The following is a 27,907-nucleotide window of genomic DNA, read 5'->3' on the forward strand; positions in this document are numbered from 1 at the left end:
TTTTTTTTTTTTTTTTTAAGTTAGATATAGCTGGAAGAAAATTCCCTTTAGAAGGTGCTTGTTTTGAAAAAGATCCTGCTCAATAAATACAGAGTAAAAGTAAAGTCATTAAAAACTTTATCAACTGCAAGCCTTTAGAGCTGTTTCATACTCGCAGTGTTTCAGTATCTAAGTCCAGAATAGTGCATTATCAAAACCATGATCTTTATCTACCAGTCCTTGTGATTTCATCCTATATAAATTTTGTTTTTCCTTTCAGGCTCTGGATTCTAATTTATATGTTAGTAAGTGCTATCTGGAAAAGCATTTTGTATGAATGTTTTTCTTAATAGCATATGAGATTGAATCAAAATCTTAGTAGGAAAGCACACTACTGAACAGTACTGTCTGGGCCTATCTATTTCAGATAAGTCAGAAGAGACTAATTTATGCTTCTAGGGTATTTGAAGAGCACTTGGCAGAGCTAACAGCTAATGGCCATTTCATCCCTAATGTAAACTTTCCAAGCTAAAGAAATAGGTAAGAAGATTTGTATTCAGTGTATCACACAGATACTAGAGTTGCATAGGATATCAGAGACATGGTACAGAAGTCTGGAGTGCACGAAGAATAATGGGTGTAACTCAAAGCAGCTAGGCACCTTTAGAAGGGCAAAGGAACAAGACTGAAAGTGACATACTTGGTACTACAATCAAGCTGAAAAAATGTTGCCTTCTGGTACTGGGAAACAGCAACTGTGTATGAGTACACTCTCAAATTTCAGCAAAGATGAGATAGAACAACTTAGTGAAGGAATGTGGCCGCACATCTGACGCAAGCTATGTCACCTCATTCTTGCCATGAGTTTAAGAAATATATATTGAGTTCTGGCATTTTACTTTAAGTGATAAGCATGAACAAGATGGTTACGTGTCTTCTTTGCCATGTTTGTTGGTGATTTCACAGGTTGTTTTGATAGAAGATATTTACTTTTTTCAACATCACTTTGAGTTTTATAAAGTTATATATTTTAAAATCTGGTGCATTATATAATATTATATATTATTGATTTAATCTTTTTTTTTTTTAATATGTTTCAGAGATGAAATATTAGAATGGCATAAAATATGGCCCAGTTCTACTACAAAAGAAGTGTCAACGCTCCCTACAGAGATCGTATCCCTCTTCGTATTGTACGAGCAGAATCTGAACTGTCCCATTCAGAGAAAGCCTATCTGAATGCTGTGGAGAAAGGAGATTATGCCACTGTGAAGAAAGCTTTGGAAGAAGCGGAAATTTATTTCAAGATCAATATTAACTGCATTGATCCTCTGGGAAGAACTGCACTCCTTATTGCAATTGAAAATGAGAACCTTGAGCTCATTGAGCTGCTCTTAAGTTTTAATGTATATGTGGGAGATGCTCTTTTGCATGCCATAAGGAAAGAAGTAGTTGGTGCCGTGGAATTGCTCCTAAACCACAAGAAGCCCAGTGGGGAGAAACAGGTATGTATAAGATTTGCTTGTCTAGTCCTATCTGACCGAAAGAGAAGAATCATGCAAAGAGTATAAGCAAGAAGAAAAAGCCAAACACCATCCTTGTGCATAAGTATTTCAGATCAGAAAATCAGTGTTTGTGATGCTGTATTCATTCGTGTTTAGACATTTCTGTCAACCAGTCACATCTGCATATGTCTGCAAGGCTTCTGGTCTTAATGTAGTTGTCACAAGATTTGGCATCTAACAAGCACAAACACAAATATTCTTCATCCTTCTTACCCTGGACTTAAGAATGTGTTCCACTTCCAGCAGAGTGAAGTGTTAACTGCCATTTATATGAAGGCAGGATGGGGCTCACATTTAGATTATCATTCCCTCTTGGAATTCTTGTTTTACTTTGAACTGAATTAGGCAATTCGTTTTCATGCAGCCACTTGTAAAGTCTCAACAAAAGAGAAAAGAAATGAACAAACGAGAAGCAATGACTTCCAGTCAGTAAGAAGGAATTGCCAGGGAATGTCTGATTTCCCCCTTGTTCATGCACTCTACTATTTCATTGTTTGTGTTATGCTTGCAAATATGTATAGGAAATTGCCTCTCTTCCTATCTCTAGTTACCTGCAGTCTCTTTTCAGGTAGCTGAGGATAGTGATAAGGTCTCCGATGTGCCACCTCTAGACTAAATCTCCAGGGAGAGAGCTGGTTTCCCTGTAGGAAGGGCCTGGTCAGCATATCAGGCCCTCTGTTCCCCTCAGAAGGGAGTCTCCTATGACAATTACCCTTCTTTTGTTCTTGGCAGAGGCAGTCTTAAGGTATGCAGCTGGCTGATTTACCCTAGACAGCTCTGTGAATGAACACATCAATATCCAAACATCAGTATGCCTGTGGATCCACCAGTCTATCTCCCATATATACTCCCTTAATTTTTCCACCTCCTCTTTCTGATCTGCCACCAGACTGTGCAGGTCACATCATACAAAGCTGATTCTTCTACTACTCTCTGATAGCACTGACAGGTTCAAGGCAGAATTCTTAATTTCACTGAAGGTTTTAATCCTTCCATGTAGTGGTCACCATTTCCCACTGCTCAGCAATACACACTGAGAGCCATGACCTGACTGATTTTAATTCCAGTGCTATCTCCAGTAGCCTTGCATCCTGTCCTGTCATGTACATATTAAAAGACACCAACTCCTTCTCCTCCCTTTGCATGGATCTGAAACATCTTGAGAATGTAGCTTGTCTCTTGTGCATCCTTCCCATTTTAGGAAAGTAGTGGAGACAGGATGACATAACCCGTAAATTCTGATACTGTTAGGACTATTTCAGGAAAGAAAGCCTTATAAAAAGTTATAATACTGTATTCTGTTTCCATCTATTTCATTTTTAAAAATCTATCATAAGTATTGTATGAATGTATTTCAATGAATAATATGATGGAATGATTAGAACCTTTTCGGGTAATGCTTACAATATACTTTCATTACAGTACTATGTACTTGCTATGGGTAGAACTGCAGGTGATAGGTAAGAGTATAATTTTTGCTGATAAAATAACATGAATTCATGAATTCTTAGCTTTTTTTTTTTGCTTTTTTTTTTGCTTTTTTTTTTTTTTTTTTTTTTTTTTTTTTGTTATGGGAAGAAAGAAATATAGTCACTCTTTGTACAAATGTGTGTGTCTGCCTTGTCTTCTAGACAGAAAAAGCAGCAACAGATTTATGTCAGAGAAGGGGAAGGTAACTAAACTTACCTTGTGTTTGGCCCATTTTATTATTTCTCATCTGAAACTACAGATAAGAATACAACATATAAGACTTTCTCCATGTGATGTACCAGGAGCCAGAAGGCTCATTGCAAGGCCCAGTGCCAAGTCAGTTAAATGACCTGTCTCCATTCTTCAGACTCTATAATAGGAGCTGCCAGAGTGAAGTTAATCTCACATAGTGGTAGACATTCAGAATTGTTTCAACTCTAATCTGGCTGCCTGAGCTACAGTTACCAATGGAGAAAAGTGGAGATACCAGGAGATGAATTCTTGCTGCCTTTTGCAGTTATTCGTCTTAAATGCATAAGCCTCTTTATAGACTCTAGAGAGAACCTGAATTTTTCTCTTATATTGGGTGCTTGTATTTCAGGCTGTTCTTTAGACTCACAGGGCTACCATGTTTAAGGCACTACAATATGAGGACATAAATTATTATGGAGCATCTGAAGGAGGGCTACAGAGATGACGAAGGGTCTGTAGGGCAAGATATATGAAGAGCAACATCTGAGGTCCCTGAGTTTACTCAGTCCAGAGCAGGTTGAGGGGAGACCTGATGGCAGCTACAGCTCCTCGTAGGGGCAGTGCTGAGCTCTGCTCTGTGTGACAGAGACAGGGTCCAGAGGAATGGCATGGAGCTAGACTGTGGGAAAGGGTCTGCACCAGAGTGTGGTGGGCATGGAACAGCCTGCCCAGGGCAGCGGGCACAGCACCAAGCCTGACAAAGATCAGGAAGCATCTGGACAGTGCTTTCAGATGCAGGAGTTGAATTTTGGGTGGTCTGTGTGAAGCCAAGAGTTGAACTCAGTGACCCTTGTGGGTCAGTATATTCTGATTCTGTTATGTTTTTTGATATGCGTCACAGCTACTGCAGTGGAAATGATAGTGGTACTGCTAGGTGGTATAAACAGTAGTGCTTCTTCTCTTCCTTAGTTTCCCTGTGGGATAATGACATTAACATCCTCCTCACATTTTATGTGTCTGTTTTACAAAAGCCAACACTCTTTTCACAGATATATTTGCTGAGGGTCTGCTGAGTACTGTAAAGCATGAAGGATAATCAAGAGTCATTTGAATAGTGACATCTTCATTTGTGTCTGCACAATGTTAGGACTACTCATTACAAATGCAAATAGTACATGCAAGCTAGTGCTTGCAAATAAAAAGTGTCCTTTAAAAAAACTGTGATTATTTGCATGTTCAGGCCATTGTTTTTATTGTGGACACCAAAAATCACTGAAGTTCTACATGTGTCATAAATGTAGATAATCAGACTGATTCATTTTTAGAAACATGTCATGATGGAGTGAATATAACTGTAAGTTACATTTTTGCAGTAAGCATTCTGCTGTAGTGAAGCAGATATAACTGCATATTAAGCATAATCAAAAGTAGCATGCTGGTTGAAAATTCATTACAACAAGCTAGAGATATAAAATCAGAGTGTTTAGAATTACATGCTAAAACTTATATTTTCAGTATGCAGAAAGAAAGCTACATTTTCCCCATAGGATCAAATTCCTTCTGAAATTCTATTTCGAACTACAACTTGACTTTCTTTGATTACTTTTGTTATTTGTAAATATTTGCCATACTGTTTAGATGATGATTCAGTTTCAAATGCTATGTTTTAATAACATTATATCTTCGTCTGTTTGGGTTTCTTCTTTGTGTAAAGTTGGTCATGTGTTGTAAAATCTTGGCCTCTGAAGTTAGTCGGAGTTTTGCCATTAATTCACTGTGGTCAAGATTTTACTCTCTTGCTGTTGTATTTTTTTCCTTGAAAAGAAGTTGTTTGCAGAGGAGGAAGATTAATAACAAATAAGAAAAATATGTGTGCTAAATATTGCCAACTTGAAGAAGTTTGGATTCCAAAATGTTTTATTGGTGATGAATATTATGAGTATTCAAAAACATGCATAAATATATATAACTCATAATTTATGATTAAATGAATTAGCTCTCTTCTTTTATATTCTTGAGATAATATTCTGTATATAAGCAATATTTAATTACAGCTTCATCCTCATACAATAAGCTGGTAATATTTTAAATTAAAGAATTTTTAAGCATAGAATTTAATGCATAGTTCAAGAGCTCACTGACCATATCAGAAAGCCAGAAATTAGATTGTGCCAACAGAAAGCCACAGTTCTTCAAGACAACTAAAATGTCTCTGGAAAGAAGCAGTTTTCCTTCAAAATTTGATGCTTTAAAACATTTAAACATTTGAAAGGAAAAGAAGCATGAAAAGGTGTTAACTCTAACCAAGAATCAATGCATTTAATTAAAATAAGACTTTTGTTCTGCATTTTTAATTTTTTTTCTTCCAAATAATATCTTCAGAATCAGGAAGGACCACTCATTCTTCCCCATTAATGTTACCCCCCTCAAAAAACCATTCAGTGAGATCCTCTTTAAGTTGAATCTAGACTCCCCAGTCTACTGACCACCTCAGCTGTTGGGCTTCAACATACATGATCTGCTTTGAATGTAAAAGACTTGTACAACTGTTACAGTAGTTTTAAGCTGATTATCCATACATGGATGCATCTGGTGCCATCTGGTGACTACAGATGAAGCATATATATTTAACAGCTTTGAACAGTATTTGATTATTTCTCTCAAAAACCTCCTGACTGAAGTTCTTGTACTATACATTAGTATTACTTAGGAAATGGTTGTTTGTCACTTGCATTATATTTTCAAAATTTTTTTTAGCTACAGCAGCTGCTACAGCACATGTAGAAGAAAATAGCACAAGGTGAACAAGTTGAGGAAACTTGCCTAAGTACTTTTAAATCATCAGTTTTTCAAAGCCATATGTCCTGAACGATCTGCCAAGACACTTGTTGCTTATGCTAATGGACAGTTGAATGCCAACTTAAGAGGGGGAAAAAAATCACTGTTCCTTAAAATTTAGAATTCAGACTGGGCTGAAACCTGAAAAAGGGGAGGGTGCTAATTCGCCTCTAGACCTCTAGCACCATCTACATGCACTGAGTCATCTCAGCAAAATTTTTATTTTTATAAGTTACAATTGAATCGGATTCAGTTATAAAAGCCAGTTATGTTATAGCATATCTGACTGCAAAATAGTATTAAAACCATTTACTGACTGCGAGTCTATTAAGCAAAATTTGCAAAGTGTGGCAGATGCAATTTGTCCTGACAAAAAGAATGGGATTTTGTAAAAGCAGTTTTTCTCTCCATACTGTAGCCAGCTGAAGCAAAGAAACAGGAAAATATATCAAAGGAAATTTGGAAAATAAAGTTGCTAATTTCACATGTTATACTGCAGTAGTAGGTGAAAGTACTGATGCTGCAGATATGGCTCAGTTGCCATCTTTATCAGAGGTATTGGTAAGAAACATAATGTCACTGAAGAAATGGTTTCTTTGGTACCATTAAAAGACACAGCTAAATCTCACCATATGTATGAAGCCATAAAAATTGCACTGAAGCAGTCTTCTTTAACCTTTGTCAGCTACTGATAGTACTCCGGTGATGGCTGGTAAAAAAAGATGGACTCATGCAATTAATTAAAAATGATGCAATTGTTGCTAGAAACACACATTTGATGAAATATCACTGCATTATATTATCAAGAAAACATAAGCACAAAAGCTTATGTGTGAATAATGTCACAAAAATGATCATCAAAGCTCTGAATTCATAATGTCCAGGGGATTCGATCATCATCGGTTCTAGGAGTTCCTTAAAAATATTGATTCTGATTGTGGAACATCACTTACTCTCCTAAAGATGCCTAAGTCAGGGTGATCTGCTAAGAAGATTTTATGATTAAGGAAAGGAAATGAAATCATTTATGAAATCAAAATTTGTGCCAGAACACAAAGATTAAAAATGGCTCACAGATTTATCACTTTTGCTGGATTTGAATGCTCATTTAAATGCATCTTTAAGGTGAAAATCAACTTATCAGTGCTATGTTTCAAGACAAAGTAATGTTTGAAATGGAACTTTACATGGCACATTCAAGTTATGTCAAATAATTTTATGCCTTTTGATACACCACCTATTCTGTCCTGTGAATAGCAAAAGATATGCAGCCTTTCTTTCAGATTTAATGAAGGAATTCAATAATAGGTTTCAAGATTTCCAAAGAAGTCATACGTTTTTTGAATATTTGTGACTCCATTTTCATTTGACACAGATAAAATACCTCTGAATTTTCAAACGAAAGGTAGAGTTGTGATCAGATATGCAACTAAAGAAATTTAATCACATGTCTTCACTAGACTTTTATAAGCCCCATATTACCAGAGGGAAATATGACTTGCTTCAGAATTACACCTTTTCATGTTATCAGTTCTTGGCAGTATGTACATTTGTGAACAACTATTTGTACAGGAAGAACTAGTTTGTACAGGAAAGGTAAAAATTCATCCAAAATGTCTGATGAAATGTCTGATGAACACCTTGAGAACCCTCTAAGAATGGCAGCTGATTCCAGTGAGCCAGACTGATGCATAAATTGCACAAAACCAAGGTCAAATATCCCATTAGTTGCTCTTTTTTTTTTTTTTTTTTTTTTTTTGTAACTATTTAATATAAAATAATATATAATACAATAAAATAATAAATAAGTAATTAAAACAATATTTTTGTTACTTATATACATCAATTGTAGTACATATTTTATATGCCACCAAAGACAATTCCATTTCACTCAGTGTTGTCCAAGCAAGCCAAAAGTTTGGACATCCATGGTCTAGATTCAGGGCACAGGGAAAATCACCACAAAAGCGTTTACAGGCATTGCTTAGTCATGCTTTTATGTCTCCTTGTTTACTATTAGATAATGATTTTGTGATAATGTTTTTTTTTTATAGGTAGATGCTCTAGAGACAACTTTCTGCAGATGTCTGGAAAAATATTTCCGCTAATGCGGAAATGACATTCACAAACATGAGGAGGTTGCAGGACAGGGAGATAAGTGACTGTATTGATATGTCCCCTGCTCACAGGGGACATTCCACAGTATGGAAGCTCATAAACATGAAAACGCATCTTGTCATATATTAGTAATCACTTTGTACTCCTAGACAGGAGGAGTTAGCTAAGAGGAATCAGCTGATCATTTCAGGATATTTTTTGAGGTGGGACAAGTGGATGGTATTTTGCTGTCACAAGCTAAAGTTGTATTTTAAAAACCTAGGTGCTTTTAGCTGACTGATTAGTATTTGGAGTGGGAAAAGGCAAGAGAGATGTGGGAAATTCAGTGTTTCACTTGACTCTACTGCATGCACTTACAATTAGGATAAAGCAAGATTCATATGTTCAACATCTGATCTTTTATTATTTTATTTTATCAGCATTGACATCCAATTTTGGGTAGAATGAAATCATGTGGAGGAACAGCCAGGGAAAGGAACAGGACTGTTGGAAGTGTTTCATAGTATAGCGTCTAAGCCATTGATGTTCTGGTGCACGTGTACACAATCTGATAAAAAACACACACAGCAAAGCTGGACATCTTTGCAGACAAAGTGCCTTCAGTCTGGCACATTACCTAAAACAGATAAAAATTCTAAATGTGAAAAGTCAGGAAATACCATGAAGGATGAGCTGAGCCTGAAGAGTCATTCTCCTTCACTGAGGTGGCTGCAGCTTAGATTTGGCATATCTTTAGCAGCTTCTGGGTCTCTAGGTCTGACAGAGCACCATGAAAATTCCCCTTGTATCCTCTTCACCCACTCTGGTCTTTTCATGTGTCTTGGTATTCTTATACTTCTTAAAAGTGCCTCTTGAGAACTCTCAAGAGCATGAAATGAAGCTAGTACTCTTCTCTGAAGCTGCATTCATCGCATAACTTCAGTCTCAGCTGGAGTCCTCTCAGCACATACAAAGCATTCAGTCAGTTTCAGTACATTATTTTCTTAACAGGACTCATAAAATTACCTAATTGCCCTAGCTCTACCTTGCCTCACAACACAGTAGTTTTCACAGGGAAGCTGCTGTGCTGGGGTTGTACCTCCTCCTAGTAGCAATGCTGGTCATGAAGGAGAGGACCAAGTAAACATATACAAGTTGAAGGTCTGAACCACATACCATGGACTTTAACTACAAACATGCTGGACATGTGAGTTCAGATTTTCTCCTAATTAGAGAGCTGGGACTTACATTGATGAAGCAGAGGCAGAAGGAAAGATGTAATGAGCACTGCATAATGCCTTATAGTTTTTCTTATCTAAACCATTTCCCCAGTAGTGTTGGAAAATATCAGTCACAGTCACTTGTGTAATGTTCTTTGTCTGTTGAGATTAAAGCATCATTTTTTGTTTTGAAAATGTCTCCCACAGAAGTTCATGAACTAAGTGCTTTTTTGAATGTTCTGATTAATGACAGTCTAGCTAGTAATGAGTATGGAGGAGGCAATGCAACACTATTTTGTCGAGCTTGAAGTATACAGTCTTGAAGTGGAATGTGAGGGCACAAAGTTGAATCTTCCCACTCTGAGTGGGTAGCTGAGTACATTTTTTTTACAGTAGCATCTTATTAATTGTAATTCTCTGACAGGTTTTAAAATATTGAGAGACAGAGCTGAATGTGAGAGGCTGTGTAAAGGATAATCCAGGTTATTAATGAAATAGATACATCAGACTATCCACATATTCAATTTTTACATAATCATATAGGCACATGGAAACAACATGTAGCTCTAAGGGGGAGATGTAGGATGGAAATGATTAATTAATTGCATAAGAGATGAATATAGGGTTTTACAAAGCTATTGTTCTTTTATTTCATTTTTTTTTAGACAGAACTATTTCAATAACAACAACAAAATATCTGCAAGTGCCATTAGGTCTTGGCAGTACATCCAAATTATCTTGTCTGTGTTTGTATGCACCAGAGATAGGTGGGTGGCTATACAGTAAAACCTGTGAGAATTACTAAAGAAAGACTTCAGAAGCTGGTGCCATCAAGTATTGCTGCAAGTAAATTCAATATTGAGGTAGGCAATGTGTTCTACAATGTGCAACCATCACCTTGTAACAAATGTTAGATCATAACATTCAAAATATGAAGCAGTAGCAAGAAAAACATGCCAAAATATGGGGGAAACGTGACAGCTTCTTGACCTGTACAAAATGATGAGCCATTTTGTTATTGGCATCATAAGCACTACAGGATTCTTAAGGCCAGATTACTGGAAGGTATTACTGACAATGTATTACTAATCCTCCTTTTTAGCAGTTTTCAGAACTTCATAAGGTGTTGATGATAACACATACACATTCAGTACAGTGACAATTGGTGATAAATATATACCCCAAGTGTTATTGATATTATTTATTTATTTATTTGTGTGTTTGTGTCTGTGTGTGTTTCATTTTTTGCTGGCTTTTCAACATTTTGTTTTCATCTCCTTTTGCAAATGAATGAACTTTGCTACCTCAAGGAGAGAAGATTATACAATTGAAAATATAAAATGTACTAAGAATACGAAAGAAAATTTTTAAAGACTTATGTAAAAATTACGTCTGTGGAAAAGTATTTCTCCTCAAGAGGTCCCTTTTTATGTGCTGTCTTACTTTCCTCTCTTTTTATATTTACTCATTGCCATTTTACAGCACTCACCCAAGTTTACAATAATGAAAGAAAATGTCCAAAATCTCTGCCTTCTACAGTTAGTAGACCTGTACCGTCATTTTCATTTTCCATCTTTCCAAACCTACCTGCCTTCCCTATTTGTTAACTTCTACATAGATATTTTCAACAAAAGATTTTGACAGACTTCCGGTGCTTGAAAACTTGCTAAAACCATCTGTGATATCAGTAGAATCAATCTTTTACGTAGACCGAGAGGCTCAGTGAACAATACCTTCTTTGACTGAGGTCTAGAAATGTTTGTAGCCTGAAAATTATGAAATTTATTTCATAAGTTAAACTTTATTTCAATTAAATCATTTATTTCATTTTTATTTCATTTATTATATTTTACTCTCATAAATTATCCCAGGAAAGGTTTTGAAGCAACTCGTTCTGAAGGCCATCTCTAAGCATGTGGAACACAAGGTGATCAGAGGCAGTCAGTATTATTTCACCGAGAGGAAATCATGCTTAATCAATTTGATAGCCTTCTATGACAGAATGACTTGCTGGGCAGGTGAGGGGCGAGCAGTGAATGTTGTCTACCTGAGTTTCAGCAAGGCTTTCAATACTGTCTCCCATAACATTCTCATAGGTTAGCTTAGAACATTTGGGTTAGATGACTAAACAGTGAGGTTGGCGACTCTGTCTGTGGCAGGGCCTTAAAAGGATCTTTGAAGTCCTTTTCAACCCAGGCCATTCTACGAAACTATAAATCTATGACATTAGTTATATGCGAGGGAAAGTAGAAACTGACGAACTGCTTCATGGTGACCATTTTGGTGGAGGAAACAGGCCTGGGGGTATTGGTTGGTGCTTAGCTGAACGTGAGCCAGCAGTGTGCCCAGGTGGCCAATAAGACCTTTTATGAAAATTGGTGTTGCTAGCAGGAGCCGTCAAGTATTTGTCTCCTTGTAGTCAGCACTGGTGAGGCCACACTTCAAGTACTGTGTTCAGTTTTGGTCCCTCACTTCAAGAAAGACATTGAGGCCCTGGAGAATGTCCAGAGAAGGGCGACAAAGCTGGTGAAGGGTCTGGAGCTCAAGCCTTAGGAGGAGCAGATGAGGGAGCTGGAATTCTTCAGTCTGGAGAAGAGAAGGCTCAGGGGAGACCTCATTGCTAAAACTACCTGAAGGGAGGTTGTTGTGTGCTAAGGATTGGCCTCTTCTCTCGTGTAACTGGTGATAGGATTAGAGGGAATGACCTCAGGTTGTACCATGGGAGATTCAGTCTGGGTCTTAGGAAATACTACTTCTCTGAGAGAGTGGCCAGGCAGTGGAATGGGCTGCCCAGGGAGGTGATGGAGTCACTGACCCTGGAGGTGCTCAAGGAATGTTTGGACGTTGTGTTGAGGGACATGGTTTAGTAAGAACTGTTGGTGATGGGAGGATGGTTGGACTGGATGATCTTGTAGGTCTTTTCTAACCTTGGTATTCTGTCATTCTACAGTCTTTGAGAGTCAGCCCTACAGTCATCCCTAATGACCTTAAAATGAATAGTTTTTAAAACGTTTATCCAAAGGAAAAACCTATGAAAATTAAAACAAAAATAAAAACCAGAAACATACCACTGTTGAGAACTTTATGTGCAGCCCTTCACTCCATCATCAACTTTGCTCTTTTTACAAGATAACTGTCATTTTGTTCTCTGAACACTGATATTAATAAAATATGATTTCCACACACCAACGTGCATCATAATTGAATTTGCTTTGGTTTTAATAAGTTATAAATGTTCCTCAAAGCTTCTTAAGAGGTTGGTACTTTCATAATATCATTTTCTTTTTTCTTCATTCTTTTTTCTTTTTTTCCTGTGTGCCTGTGATTTTTTTGGTATCTGGTAATATATTTCAGCTCACACTCCAGAATTTTCTTCAGATCTCATTCATCCATCTTCTGAGCATTTTCAGCTGGAGCAGCCCAACAAATTCCAGAGTCACAATGGGGTGACTGACAGTATCCATTAACATGATTACAGTCTTTTCTTAGAAGACTACCACTTATACTCTCAATTTATCAAATATTTTCTAGATGGAGGTTACACATATCATACATTGTACTGACAGAAATCTTTTAATTACACTTTATGCCAGTGTTGAAATTCACATCATCCACATCTTAACCCCAGATGGGCAGGGGCCAAAATTATTTTCCTTTTAAATTGAGCTAGTAGAAGCTGGTGCTAAAATATTTTTTGTCTGTAGGTTTTTCACAGTATGTGGAGCCTTCTGACAAGAAATGAAACTTGAAATTTTCACTTTCAAACCTTACATTTCATATTATATACTGGCCCAAATACATCTGAACATTTATAGAAAATGAAAAAAAGTCTGTCACCATTTTATTTGCTTCCTACCTGCCTTGTGATATCAGCTATTTGTACAAACGTACTGCCTGACAAGTTGAAATTTCTCTTCCCTGCTCACTTACACCTCTGCTTATTAAGTCTCTGTTACTACCATGCACTGAGTAGAGAAAATATTTGTTTTCATGTGCTCAAATAAAAACTTTTTACATCTTAGTGAATGGTAGGGTTAGTTCTCTGACCATTCATTACCAGGATACACTGTGTACAAGATGTATAGAGATCAAGATATATGATCAAGATATATGATAAGATATAAGATGATAAATAAGCTCAAGAGAACAAAAACACAGATATAGGACTAACACAAAACATGAAAAGATTTGAATCAATCAATTTTCTCCTTAGCATTTCAAAGGCTTCTTTCTAGCAATCTCCCCTAAACTACTTCTAACTATCTTGCTAGAAGTCTTTTACTGCATAGGGAAGTATATATATATAGTAAGGTATATCTCTCTCATTTCTCCTTTTATATCTTTGCAGTAGAAATTTCAAAGGATATGTATCTATATACATGTATATATTTAATTTCCAACAGCCTTCTTTGCTACAGGGTCTGCTCCATGTTCCCAGAACCTCATAGTCAGTCAGATTATTCTATTGATTTTTACATGTGGGAAAAAAATCTTTAAGTGTCTACCATTAAGGAAATGAGCACAGATGAGCTTAAAATTACTAAAATGCAATTTTCAGTCCTCTACCTGTTAAAGACTGTTCAGTTTTTCTCTGCCAGTACAGCTGTATTAACTTTAATACCCTGTATCTTATGCAAGCAAATCTTGGTCTTCATCTTCCAAAGTTAGAATACTTGCAGTATGACTCAAAAGCTAGAGCTGCTGCTAAACAATAAACCACAGAATAACTAAGTAACATACCAGGGATAACATAGTCATGAAACTGATTGTTATAATGTTTCTCTGCATCCTTTTTATTGGTTATGGTTGTCGAGGTTTCAAGCATGACAGGACAAGGGGGCCCCTTTCTCCCCTCTTGGGGACAAGGAAAATAAAATGATCCAATTAAGATAAGGAGAGATAACAAATTTATTACAAATGCTAAAAGAATATAAGATAATAATAAGAAATTGTTACAATTAATAACTCAAATGGAAAGAGAGGAAGGCTACAACCATGCTGCTGCTCACTGTGCTGCCAGAACCTGGAAGCCACCTCACCTCCATTACCTGGAACTGTAGAGGCCATTGGGAAATGTAGTATATACATCTCAGTGTATCTTTCTTTATGAATCAGTACTCATGTGATACTGCTAGAGAGTACGAGACTAGGAAATACAACTCCACAGTGCACTATGTCTCTGTACCCAGCAGCCTGTTGTATGATGGTATGATATAGAATACTGATATAACCAGGACAGTGGGGTTTCTAAATACTTTCAATATTCTTCTGTATTCCCTTGCATAATATTTTGAAAATCTACTGGGCATATTTTTCCTTAAGTGTTTTTCACATTTGTGTGATTTCTGATTTGTTCTTTCACCGTACAACCTTTTAAATTTTCTTAAGATGTGAAATTTATTTTCCAGATGTGAAGATACCATGTTTTAATTTGAAATACCAAGTAACTGCAATCTGCTGTAAAAAAATTTAGTTAATTCATGCTCTTCCCTCTGAACACTTATCTATCCTTAACAGTCTGTTGACACATAGAGAAGCTACTAATCCATTATTCTTTTTTTTTTCAAAACCTCCTTTTAAAAAAGTCATATTTATCATTCCATAGCCATTAGGCCACCTTTTTTGCTTCCAGGCCTTGAAGCTGAGTTAATAGCAAAGAATCCATCTCAGACTATAAGATCTTTTCTAACATTTCTCTTGAGACCTCCATGGAGAAGCATGGAGATCTCTTGGAGTCACCATGGGAGAGGGCTGGGGAAATGCAAGAATTTTTCCTCTGAGATGGTTTCCCTCTGATGGCATGATAAAGTGCACCACACTGCTTTCTCATTGCCTCTTCTCAATGGAACAGGGGGAGAAAATACGATGAAAAAGAGCTCAAGGGTTGAGGTAATGATTGCGAGATCACACGCCAGTTACTGTCATGGGTAAAACAGACCCAGAACGAGAAGATTAATGTAATTTACAGCCTATTACTAACAAACCAGAGCAGTGAGAACTAAAAGCAAACTAAAAACACTTGCTCTTCCCCCACCAATGTTCTCTTACATTCTTCCCCTGAAAAGTGCAAGGAAATGGGGGCTGCAGTCAGTCCATTACACTTGGTTTCTACTGCTCCTTCATGGCCACTCTGCTGCTGCCCCAGTGTAAAGTCCTTCTCATGAGATGCTGTCTGTCCTGAACTGACCCCATGTGGGCTGCCCACAGGCAGCAGCTCTCCAAGCACTTCTCAAACATGGCTCTGTACCATAGGCCCACCCTTCATGCACTGCTCCAAATGGACCCCCACTGCAGGCTGCTCTCCATAAACTGCAGTTCTGGCCTGGAGGTGCTCCTGCAGGGATGTCAACGGGCTGCGGCCTTCAGGCCTCATTCACTGCTGCACCATGGTCTCCTCTGGTTGCATGTGGACATATGTTTCTCATGGTATCTATGGCTGTAGGGAGACAGCCTACTCCTCCATGGGCCCTTCCTTGGCTATAGGGATCTTCCACTCAGTGCTGGAGCACCTCCTGCCCTCATTCTGCACTGACCTTGGTGCCTACAGGGATGTTTCTTTCTCATTCTCCCAGCTGCTGATGTGCAGAAGTTTGTTTTCACTTCCTCAAATCTGCTCTCCAGAGGCACAATCAGCTGTGGCCCCTTTTGAAGATGGCTCTGATCTGACATGGGGCAGTGTTGAGCTCTTCTCACAGAGGCCACCCTGTAATCACTACCAAAACCAAAATTCATTTCTCTAACTGAAGCAGAAACACAGGACCTCTGAAAAATGGAATATCAAAAATAAACTTCCGTAAATGATTTTGCCTGTTTGGACTGTCTTGCCTTTGAGAAAAGTGTCCATTTAGGAAGATTCAAGTGAGAAGGACCCACTAAAATCTAATTCTGAATATTTTGAAAGTTTTGATATTTGCTTCTATAGCTGAAAAAGACTGATATGAATTTTATTACAGTATGAGAGGAATAATTTATGTCATCCTTTAGTTGTTTCCATAAGATCTTTTTTCTTTCATATTTTTTTTCCTACCACCTTCATTTTCTTTTTACATTGTTCCTAAATGAAAACAAAACTCTTATTTGTCAGTTGTCATTATGAGCACTCAAGTAATGCTCAAAATTCCTGTCTGAGAAGCTCTTTTCATTTAAGTTTCAAAAATATATGTGGTGCAAGAACATGTCCCAGCTGCAGAGAAGAGGATGAATTCAAACTGTCCTGACAGTCACTTATTGGTTATATAAGTCATTTCCTGCCATTGCTCAAGATACTGACATTGATTGAAGTAAGGACATATCCATCCACTCAGAATTCTTGTGGGGAAACATTAATTGAAAACGACCACTTTTATATACAGCTGTATTTTGGATCAGCTCCCAGACATACAAGAAGGAAAAAAAAAAGAAAAAGAAAAATGAAGTGCTGAAGGCTTTCTGAGCAGTCACACCCAACAAATGTATGTCCCAAATCTGTCAACCAGAGTATCTTTTTCTCTGATTCCATCTGGAAACTGTCATTGATTTGTTTTACATTTCCTTTCCAGTCTCTATTCTCTTTTTCAAATAAAATAAAACTATACTTTTTTACACCAGGAGGATTCCATGGAAAATAATCAAACATACTGCTTATAAGCACCTAGAAGAAAAGGCCAATATGAGTAGCAGGCTACCTGGATTTGTCAGGAATAAATATTGTCATAACAACACAATTTTCATTCATCACCAGATCACAAGCTATGTAGGTTGGAGCAGAGCAGATCATATAGCTCAAGTTTTGTAAAATTTCAAAAGCTTTCACTCAAAATATTGACAAACTGTAGTTGCCAACAGTCCTTTGTAAAACAGAATGAGTGAAGGATGAAATGAGCAATTCTGCAAGGGTCTGTCCCAATCAATATATTAATTTATGACATTTACAATGAAATAGAGGGAGCATGTTAAATCTGTAGACAACTTGAAACATAGGCAATCACAAAACTGTTGCAGGGCGCAGTTAGAATTCAGGATGATTTTGGCAAAGAGGGTAAATAATTTCTATGAAAATAGAACAGTTTAGTAATAAGTACAAGGTTATAAATGAGCAGAAAGTATCTGCCAAGTATAAACTGGACTTGAATATAGCTAAGACAACAATGAGGCATGAGCAATTAAAAAAAAAAAAAAAAAAAACAAAAACAAAAAAACTAATAGAAAATGACAAGACAGTACCACATCAATATCACAGTTGGTCGCATCAAAAGAAGCACAGATAATGAGTTCTATATAAATTTGTCCTCCTCTATGCTGAGAAGTGGCAAAGAATGTAGAGAAATAAGTTAGAAGTCTCATAGAAGTAGAAAACATGCCCCACAGCACAAGCTTGAAGGAATGAGAGTGTTTAAAAGAGAAAAAGGAAGGTATAGTAAGTAAGTAAGGTATTCTCTGCATCCACATCTTATAGAGCAAAGAACTGTAGGCTTTATTTGTACAAAGGTAAAACAAATTAAATATCAGAAAAGTTACCAGGAAAGAGTGCAACATATCCATTCACCAAATATCTGTGAGGAATGGTATAGTGTAGTTACCATGCTTGAACTGCAAGCATTGTCAAGGGGACAAATAAGACCTTCTCAGGGCTGTTTTCTGCTCGTTTTATGCCATGTGATGCTTCTGTTGTTTTAGTCTTTTACAGTATTTGACTTGAATGATGTTCAGTTGTGTTAAGAATATAGTATTATTTGTATCATGGGACAATGCAAGTCATCACCGTTGTTCAGAAACTGTTGGTTTCAGTGAATTATGAAAAGCTCTTGTAATTATTTTTCTTAATATATAGTAGCATTAATGCTCTTTGTGCAGTGTGGCTGGCACAGAAATTGGAATTCATCAGTCTATGATGTGACTGTTGAGACACAATAATTGATTTAGCTCTAATAGTATGAGCATGAAAAAGCATTAGAAAACTACTGGGTCACACCTTATGATAGTTTAAGTGTAACCAATAAGAGAGAAAAACTGTGAGATTTGGAAAACCTTACTAACTTGGATAAAGGAGAATTAAAATAATTCAGACTTGTCAGTGCAACTTTGCTAATGTCCTGTGCACACAAAAGGCAAGCCCTGAAGCTTTCTTAAATGTGACAGAGATTTAATATTGGCAATGGCAACTTCCCCATTCCTTGTCACATCCCAGAAAAGCTGTAAGAAAATTTTTAGTAAAATAAATGGACGTGATATTACATAAACCACTATTCTAAGTAACTCGGGGGAGGTTACACCTTACAGCAAGTAAGGATATTTAGGCCTGATCCATGGACATATTTATGATTCTTACAGTGTAAACTGAAATAGGTTTTCAGGAGAAGCAAAACTGCCAGTTCAGTGCCCTAATAAATAGGATAGAAAAAAGAAAACTCCTGAAGATAGCATGTTTTAGCATCAACTGTTAATACCTTCTCCACACAGATGGAAAAACTGGACAGAATGATGACTGGGGCAGGTTTGGAGATGTGAGTTAGGGTTAGGTGCAGATTGGCATTAACATTAAATAACTCAGCCATTAAATTGTGAGCTAGTTCAGAGCAGTCTGCTACATAAATTATTTTGGGCCATATGCTAAGGCGAGTACCAAACTTGAGCTATCTAAAGTTAGATATCTGTTTTGATATGTTTATTAAAGCTTCCCTTTTAAGGCACACTTCTGGGCTGACTTGAAAAAATAATACTTTGTTGGGAAAATATTAAGGACATTCATAAAATTAATTTTTAGTACTGAAATGATAAAATAGTTTCATTGTGATAATCTTATCTAAATCCAAATGTAGGGTATTGGTCCTTTCTATTGTTAAATTATAGCAATGTTTTGGAGTGAAGTTCAGTTTTAAAATTTAAAAGAAAAAAGAGTACGGAATCTTTAGTTCAGATATGCCCACGCCAAAATCTGAGGTTTTAGTTATTATTTTTTGCTAAATCATCATAAAATGAATCAATGACTGCAATTATGTCCTGCATCACTTGTTCAAAAGAGTGGACACATCTAGGAAAAGCAGAAGGAGGTGGTCTTCCTAGGCATCCTAGATTGACCAGCAGAACTGGGAACAAATCCTGTGTCCTGAGGTCCAGAAGAACTGCAAGCTGCTATTGCCTTAAGTCCAGTTGACTGTTTTTTCACCTGAATTGCATCTCCCACTTTTTCTTTTCACATCAGCATTTGGAGTTGGACAGAAGACACTTTCATCTCAAAACTGCAGCCAAAGAAATCTTCCCACCAAAAAGTTAGTGATTAGGATCACATTTTGGCTAATCGCTCCTTCCATTTTGCTGTGAAACAGATCCTACAATTTAATACAAGTGGGCTGTGGCCTTACATGTCTACTATTTTGAATGTTAATCTGAAATCTTAATATATATTTAAATAAGAATTGATATTTAAATGTTTTAAATGTACGCTAGCAATAAATATTTAATTCAGACCCAAAACAATAAGCACCACTTGATCTCAGGTATGTCCTGCCTCCTTTCTATCATCTCTGTTGCTTGTAGACAGATGCCAGCAAAAGCTGAAAGAGGAGCATCAGGCTTTTTTACAGCACCGATCTGAACTGTGAGTGTGGCAACGTTAAAGGATGTAATTTGTAATGAAATCTTATGGGATGGACTTACATGGGCAGCATTTCAGGTGTTTCATTAGTATTCAAAATGTGCATTTTCAAGGAGATACAATATCTGTGATATTTAAATTTCATTGCACATTCATAGGTTGCTGTGACATGAAGACATTAAGTGTTTCTCAACCTCCACAAATAGTTTAGGAAATGTAGGAAGTCCAAGGGTAACTAACAAGTTGAATCCTTTTTCTGAGAGGCCAGGGAAGCTATCTACAGAAAGCATGAAAATGACAATATAGCAGATGGCTGTTACATGGTGTATATCACACACACTGCTCTGAAGTGAAATTTTTCTTGAGCACATTTTGGCATCTTCTGTCCACTTCACTGCTATTGATGCTCAGTAACCAAGCAACATTCCAGCTGTGCAAGGCACAGCAAGTATCCTGGCGTGGGAAGAAGATCCCTTTCCCATATCTGGGACATCATTGTGAGCCAGCAGTTTGTGCAGAGCTCTGAGAATAATTTCAGCTTTTAGGACAAACAGTACCCAGACTCTACCAGCAATGTGGCGACTGAACTCTAGTTGTCTTGAAGTTATACCTTCAAGTTATTTGAAATATATAGCGGTTTATTAGAAACTTAGTGCATTTGAAAGTAGTTGGAGTAGGGTGTTTTTTTGTAATTTTGAATTTTTCATTTTTTTCAGCTGATGTTCCAATAATGTGGCAATAAGGAACTGAAGAAATCAACAAACTAGAGTCTGAATCAGATAACTATGCATGCATAGGGAGATATTGTATGCTGTGGGCTGTATTGAAAGTCCGTGTCTTCAGGATGTTTGCTTGATCGACAGTTGTAGAGCACTAGTTACGAAGTAACTGATGAGCTTCATAACATACCCTTGTAATATTAATTAAATGCAATATTCCAGTTTTCTGGATAAGGAGCTCCGAGATAGCGTTTAGTGGTTTGCTGTAGCTACGGTAATGGGAGGACGGTTGGACTAGACGATCTTGCAGGTCCTTTCCAACCCTGTGATTCTGTGATTCTATGATTCTATGATTTCCTGATATAGCTTTTTACTACATCAGAGAGCATATGGATCCACTTTGCTATCTGTCGTGTACATATATGTATTTTCTTTGCTTTAGGTTTTTAACTTCTTTTTTCCAGTCATGCTGTCATGGCTAACATGGCTCACTACCTCTTTCACCTAACTACTTGAAGTCATTGCAGCATCTGCCCTCCTTCTACAAAAAAGGCAAAATAACTGTAAATAAATAAAGGCATGACTCAAGTAAACTAAATAGGAACTGAATTATCCAAGAAAACAGGTTTCTTTACATAGATTCTGGTCTCCTGCACCTAAAAAAGGAAATAAAAGGAACTTGGGGTTTTTAAATCTCTGTTAGGGTACTGTAGGAATGAGAAGTATTATGAGAAATCTAAATGGAGACACAAAAACACCTATGGTTTCCATTCCTCCTTTTTCCAGAGTGGCTGTTAACTATTTCCTGAATGTCTAACAGGACGTCAGTAATCAGTCTCACCAAAGTGTCATATTGCCTAGGACAAAATGCTTCAGACCTGGCTGGTATTAGTTTATTCCAGATTTCTCTTTCTGTCATAGCAAAGGGACTTCACACTGACCATAAAGGGAATTCAAACACATATTTAAGAGGGTTGTACAATTGGTATCTAAAAAATTCTTAGGTATCTGAGTCAGACTGACTCATTCCCAGTTACAATAAGGAAAGGGGAAAAGAATGCAATTAGAAAAACCTCATGTCCCTGAGCAATGAAATGTACAGTTCTGAGGTATGCTTTCTCTATTTTTTTGGGGTTTTTTTTGTTTTTTTTTTTTTTTCTACTCATCCACATAAAGATGTACATAAAAGTATGTAATCCTCAAACTGCTTTGCTCAGCCTTATAAATAAAGTTGAATTAGGAAAAAAAAAAAATAATTCAATGAAATTTAAGAAGGCAAAATATCATTTGACCTTTCTAAGCTTAAGCAATCTCACTCTTGACATATTAACTCCAAAGTGTATCTCATATTCACACCCCTTCTGAGCTTTGGGGAGTTACAGTGACAGTCAGTGATTGTTAGAACTACTAGCTTTCCATCCTCCCCAGATTTAAGGAAAAATCATATGTTTTCTGCAAATGCTCTGTCAAAGATTTAGATTGGATGGCTGATATCACTGAATGCTGGTTGTGTGTTTTGGCTTCTTTAAAGGGAACTGTATTTCAGTAGTGTGAAAGTAAAATTATTTGAATGCCTAAGTGACTTCAGAGCAAGTACTCAGAACTTCAAAATGTATGTATTTCTTAATGCTGCTGATGAGAGAATAATTTGACCTTTTTGCTTTGGAGTTCTTAATATCTTTGGTTTAAGTGAGGAGGAAATCTTAAAATAGGATGTAAAGGATCAGAGGTTAAACTCATGATGTAATTAAAATTGCTGTCTTAGGGTCTGCCCTTTAAGCTTAAATGTCATTGTAAGTTAAGGCTGAAGTGATTAATGTGCATTTCTATATTTGGGTAAACTGTGATGGAACAAATTCCAAAATGTGTGCATCAGCCTTACGACCGAGTTTCTTTAAGATGAAATATTTTTACAAACAAGGAGAAAAACAAGCAAGTTTTGAGTTTAAGAATCCCATACACAAGTCAATCACTACAATACCATATTGTTTAGAGTCGTGTCTCCATTAACATTTCAGAGAAGACTGAGTTTAATGACGTGTTGCAATAGCATTCAGTTCTGGCAGTGCTAGAAGCAAATATTAGTTTAGTACTGTCAGACAGCACAAAGATAATAACATGCTAAGTGACACAGGCACACCCTGAACTGATGCTAAGGTTTGGAGCTATGTCTTTTTATTCTTGACCTTTCTGCCCTTCTAACTGTTGCCTGTTACCCAAGCCTGAGGGCTGGGAGATTTACTGGCTGTGGTGGATAATGGCAAAGCTCAACACATCCCTCCCAGAAAACCTCTGTTCAGCCAGATCAACAAAAGCTCTTTATTCAGTCTTTGAGCCACTACTTCCATTTTCATTTCTTTCTAGCCTAAAAAAAAAACAAAACCAAACCAACACTGGTTTATATAGCTGTTTTCAGACAGCAGGAATAATGCATGCATGTGTGCTCATGTGCTCTCTTTTTTGTCTGTACAGTGTGCACACAACAGAGAAGACAAGTCTAAGACTAAAATAGCTAGTGAGACTTGAGGATTGGAAGTGTCCCGTTTTGCTCAGTGACATTACAGACAAGGGAGAAAACAGATACATACATACATACATATATATCCAGGTTCATATAAGACTAATGATCTTGGATTAGTATTTGTCTCCTCCAAGCTGAAGCGGTTTGTACTTGGCTACGAAACTGAGGACCAAAAGCTGTCCATAAATGCCACTGTCAGCACCATTTTTTATTAGATATTGGCTAATTACACCTATATGGCTTTGTCGTACTAGTCTAATGAGATGTCTTGGTAAGCAAAACATTAGGGTCAGATATTGTAAAAAATTGAAACAAGGTTAAAAATAAATATTTTGCAATGTTTTGATAAAATGTGGACCACAAAAGAAAACTATAACCACAGAGATGTTTGCTGCTTTGGGATCCTGTATTACCTCTTGATAACCACTGCTTGTGTTTTCCTATAAGCAGAATAAGTTTGTCCACACATGTAAATGTAAAACTGAGTCTGGTGAAATCTTTGCAGCCAGTATCTTTGTTTCACTGCACGATCACATTTGTAACATTCTCCTTCTGCAAATGTATGTTTTCTTTCATGCTGTTTTGCTCTTTTTATTTTGCAATAAATTTTTCCAGCTTTTTGTCTCCTGTTCACTGCTTCCTTCAGAGAATCACAATTATGCCTCCATGACTCTCTCTTATAAAAGTGAGATTAACCAGTGAAAAATCAGAAAGTATTTCCATCTTTCTCACAGCTGGTGCTTCAAGGCATCTGACAAGAACATTTTTGTCTAACTTATTTACTCATTTGCACTAACAAATTTCTGCCTGTGGGCTGTTTAGGTACAAACAGGTTTTTATTAAAAATCAAACTCTTTTTATGCAGTTTATTAATTGAACAGAGTCTATCTTGGATAATTGAATTGTTATGTTTAAAGGTTTTCCTTCACCTCTGGCTGCAAGCAAAGATCCATCAGTAAGAGTACAACATGGTAAATTATCTGTAGCATAATTTTCTGTAGCTCTCATTCAACTAAGAGGCCTATAATGGTTTTTGCCTTTTCTTACAGGTCCCACCAATACTTCTTGACAAGCAGTTTTCAGAATTCACGCCAGATATCACACCCATTATTCTTGCTGCTCACACCAACAACTATGAGATCATCAAACTCCTCGTGCAAAAGGGGGTCTCTGTGCCCAGGCCACACGAGGTCCGCTGTAACTGCGTTGAGTGTGTCTCAAGTTCAGATGTGGACAGCCTTCGGCACTCTCGATCTAGACTCAATATCTACAAGGCTCTGGCAAGCCCATCTTTGATTGCTCTCTCCAGTGAGGATCCTTTCCTTACTGCTTTTCAGCTGAGCTGGGAGCTGCAGGAACTGAGTAAAGTTGAAAATGAATTTAAGTCAGAATATGAAGAACTGTCACGGCAGTGCAAGCAATTTGCAAAAGATCTTCTGGATCAGACACGGAGTTCCAGGGAATTGGAAATTATTCTTAATTACAGAGACGATAATAGCTTGATAGAAGAACAAAGTGGCAATGATCTTGCAAGATTGAAACTGGCAATTAAGTACCGTCAAAAAGAGGTGAGTGTGTGGAGAATATTTAGGCATATTTAGTAGTAGTAATGTGCTAGATAATAGTGTGAAGTTTATCCTTTTAACTAAGACAAATTCTGCTGTTTTTCTACATGGTCTCTTATTTCTTTACAATCTTAATTACATGTATTTGAGTAACACTTATTATAAAAATATCAGAATCTAAAATGTTTTGCTATAGCCCGTATCAAAATACTTTTTTCTTTTACACCTGGATAGACTCTCTCCTGTAGTTGTGCTCTGAGATACTCTTCAACAGGAGGATGACAAATACATACAGTATACTTCAAAATAATTTTATGTATTTGTATTAATTGTGTCTGAAAGAAAAAAGAAGCTATATGTTTAGATACTTGTAAAATAAGTTGCTTCACTAGAGGTTCCTTCAGAACGTATCAGTGAGTATTATAAATAGATAATGAAATATCAGGTGCAATGTGCAACTCCCAAATTCTAATATTCTTGATGTTTGTTTTCTTCTTTATAAAATTCAAAATAGAATTACCTGGGTATTGCTTTCCATAACAGTTACGAACTCATGAGTATACTGCACCGGTATAGTTATTCAATTAATGCTTGCATCTCTTTCAAAAATACTGAAGTTCTTACATGCATGCAATAACAATGGAAAGAAGTTTTATCAAGAAAATTCCTCTGAGACTCCCAAAACTTCAATTGATCCCTGCTACAAATAAAGCTAAAATGTATTTTTTCATCTCATTTGGAACTTCTACATCAAAAATAAAATGAAATGTTGAAGTGTGAATGCAAGAAAGAAAACCAAAACTTTAATAACTAAAAAAGTTTGATTGTTCATATCAGGCATGATAAATGTTTTTTTAAAAAAATCTGTGTTCTATTGCACTATTGTTTCACTGCTAAATCTGTATTCAGAAAAAAATATAGAAGTATGAATATTTTAAGTATGTGAGAAAGATTTGCAGGAACAGCAACTAAATATGTAGCAACTCTGCTGACCATTTAAAATATAGCTTAACAATGTTAAGATATCATGAAAGCAGGGACCCACTGCAAAAATATCTGCATTGGTCTCTGATCTCATAATAAGTAATCTAATATGTTTTGGTTTTTTTTTCCTTTTGCAAATGTACTGCATCATTACATAATTGTTTGTCTAATATATTAGGTAATAAGTTCTCTGCCTTTGTAAATTATTTTCAGACGCTGCAGTTCCAGACTTTTCTTGCAGTAACTACTTTTTGCTTGCTAGAAATGCAAATTTTGCATTAGAATGCATGGTCCTATAGTCATTTAAGAAATTCTAGTTTTATTAAGCAGTTGGAATACCATAACATGGTTGGTAGGAAGCTTGATATTTTTTTACTTCAAGATACAGTCTGAGACATCTGTTGGGGGAAAATGATTTTTATATTTGCCTTTGATTCCCATGCCTAATTAAATTGCAGTGTTACAGCTGATTACACTTTATTGATTCTGTGTAATAGCAAACATTAAAGCAATACTGTTTTTTCATATTTTACATGCATACTTCTTTTCTATAAATATTTCCCACTATTTCTCCACTTTGGGTCTCTCTGAAGTAAAATCAGATTTTGTTAGATTCTTTAGCTGTGCTGCTAAATATATTTGCTACTAGATGCTGAAGTATTTGCAGGTGTTACTGATTAGTTGTCTTCTGACGATTACAACAGTATTTCTGGCAAATCAGGCACAGAGGCCAAGAAGATTAGCTTGGGAATAATAAATACTTGGATTCTAGCTATACTCATAGACACAGATCATAATGAAATTAGATCAGACAGGTATTTTTGTTTCTAATGTTAAGGATGTTACAAGAGGTACCAAATCCAGGAAGCTACAGGGCCTGGGGAGTCTTTCAGCCTGGTTCCTTTAGGCCAGACTGTGGTATGTGGAGAAGTCAAGGTCTCTAACGTACTGACCAACTACTCATACAAGACATGTGTTGACTGCTTTCTCCTCTCCATTTTGTCATGCTTCTTCCCTGATCATTCTCTTTCCCTCTCCTTAGCCCTTTCCATAAATATCATGTAATAAGGTTTATGTAATACTAGAAGATTCTTTTGATACTCCATAATAAGTTTCACAAAATTTCGTGAAGTCTATAACTCTCATGATAATGACGTTTTCCCCTCCTTATGGTCTGTTGCAATGCTGGGGTTGACCCTTCTCAAAGCCGCTGAATTCCTTAAAAGTCCATTCATCTGAGTCCTGGTCTTTGTCATTGACTCCATGTCCTCTGGTTTCTGTGCTTCTGTGCTGAATTTATTACTTTCCTTTTTCTTTTCTAGTTCTGTTATGTTGATTAACCTTTAAGTAGGTAATTCACTGTATCAGATGCTCTCACAAATTAATACTATATTACATACTTACATGCTTGATTACCAGCAGAAGAGGAAATTCTTAAAGTTTATTGATTTGAAAATGGCAAGAAAAATAAGTGGGATGGATTTTAAGTAGCCTATTAACATTTATATATATATATATATGTATATATATATATATTTAATTTGCTTAAAAATGCAATATATATCTGCCCTATATATCTCAACCACCAAAAGTCAGCTCTTCCACCATACACATTCGTATTCTAACAAGAGCAACTATATATTTAACTTTCTTATTTGGGGGAAAGAGAGAGAGGCTTTAATATTTTTTCTTCTCTGTTCTCCTTTTTCTTTTTTCTTTCTCCTCTCCTCTCCTCTCCTCTCCTCCTCCTCTCCTCTCCTCTCCTGCTCCTCTCCTCTCCTCTCCTCTCCTCTCCTCCTCCGTCCTCGTCCTTTCCTCTCCTCTCCTCTCCTCTCCTCTGTTTGTTTTTTTTTCTTTTGGGTAGAATTCCACATTATGGTAATATATTAGGGTTGAGTGAATAAAAAGGTCTGATTTTTCATAACATCCAGTCTAAGACCAAGAAATGTGACTCAAAATAGTAATTAACAGGAAAACTGTTCTAGAAACACGTCACATTGCTCAGGAATCAAAGTTCCCTTTTTTTTCTTTCAAATTTCAAATTAGACTACAAATTATTAGCAGTAATTCCTCTTGGCCTTAATAAGCAAGCAAGCGTGGTGATTATTAGAACTCAATATTGTAAAGGACTGCAAAAGGCTTTGGTAATATAATTTGGTTTAAACCAGACACTCAACTGGGTAA

At 36.6% G+C, this 27,907-nt stretch overlaps 1 protein-coding gene across 1 annotated transcript in view; it reads left to right on the forward strand.

Moving 5' to 3' along the window:
• The window catches only part of TRPC4 (transient receptor potential cation channel subfamily C member 4), a 132,673-nt gene that overhangs the window by 49,143 nt on the left and 55,623 nt on the right, over positions 1–27,907 (forward strand). Inside the window, exons 2-3 of the mRNA XM_015851914.2 lie at positions 1,080–1,484; positions 24,224–24,742. Of these exons, the coding sequence (XP_015707400.1) occupies positions 1,107–1,484; positions 24,224–24,742 (897 nt within the window). The 5' untranslated portion in view covers positions 1,080–1,106. The remainder of the gene's footprint in view (positions 1–1,079; positions 1,485–24,223; positions 24,743–27,907) is intronic.

This window comes from Coturnix japonica, chromosome 1 (genome assembly GCF_001577835.2).
Source record: "Coturnix japonica isolate 7356 chromosome 1, Coturnix japonica 2.1, whole genome shotgun sequence".
NCBI lineage: Eukaryota > Metazoa > Chordata > Aves > Galliformes > Phasianidae > Coturnix > Coturnix japonica.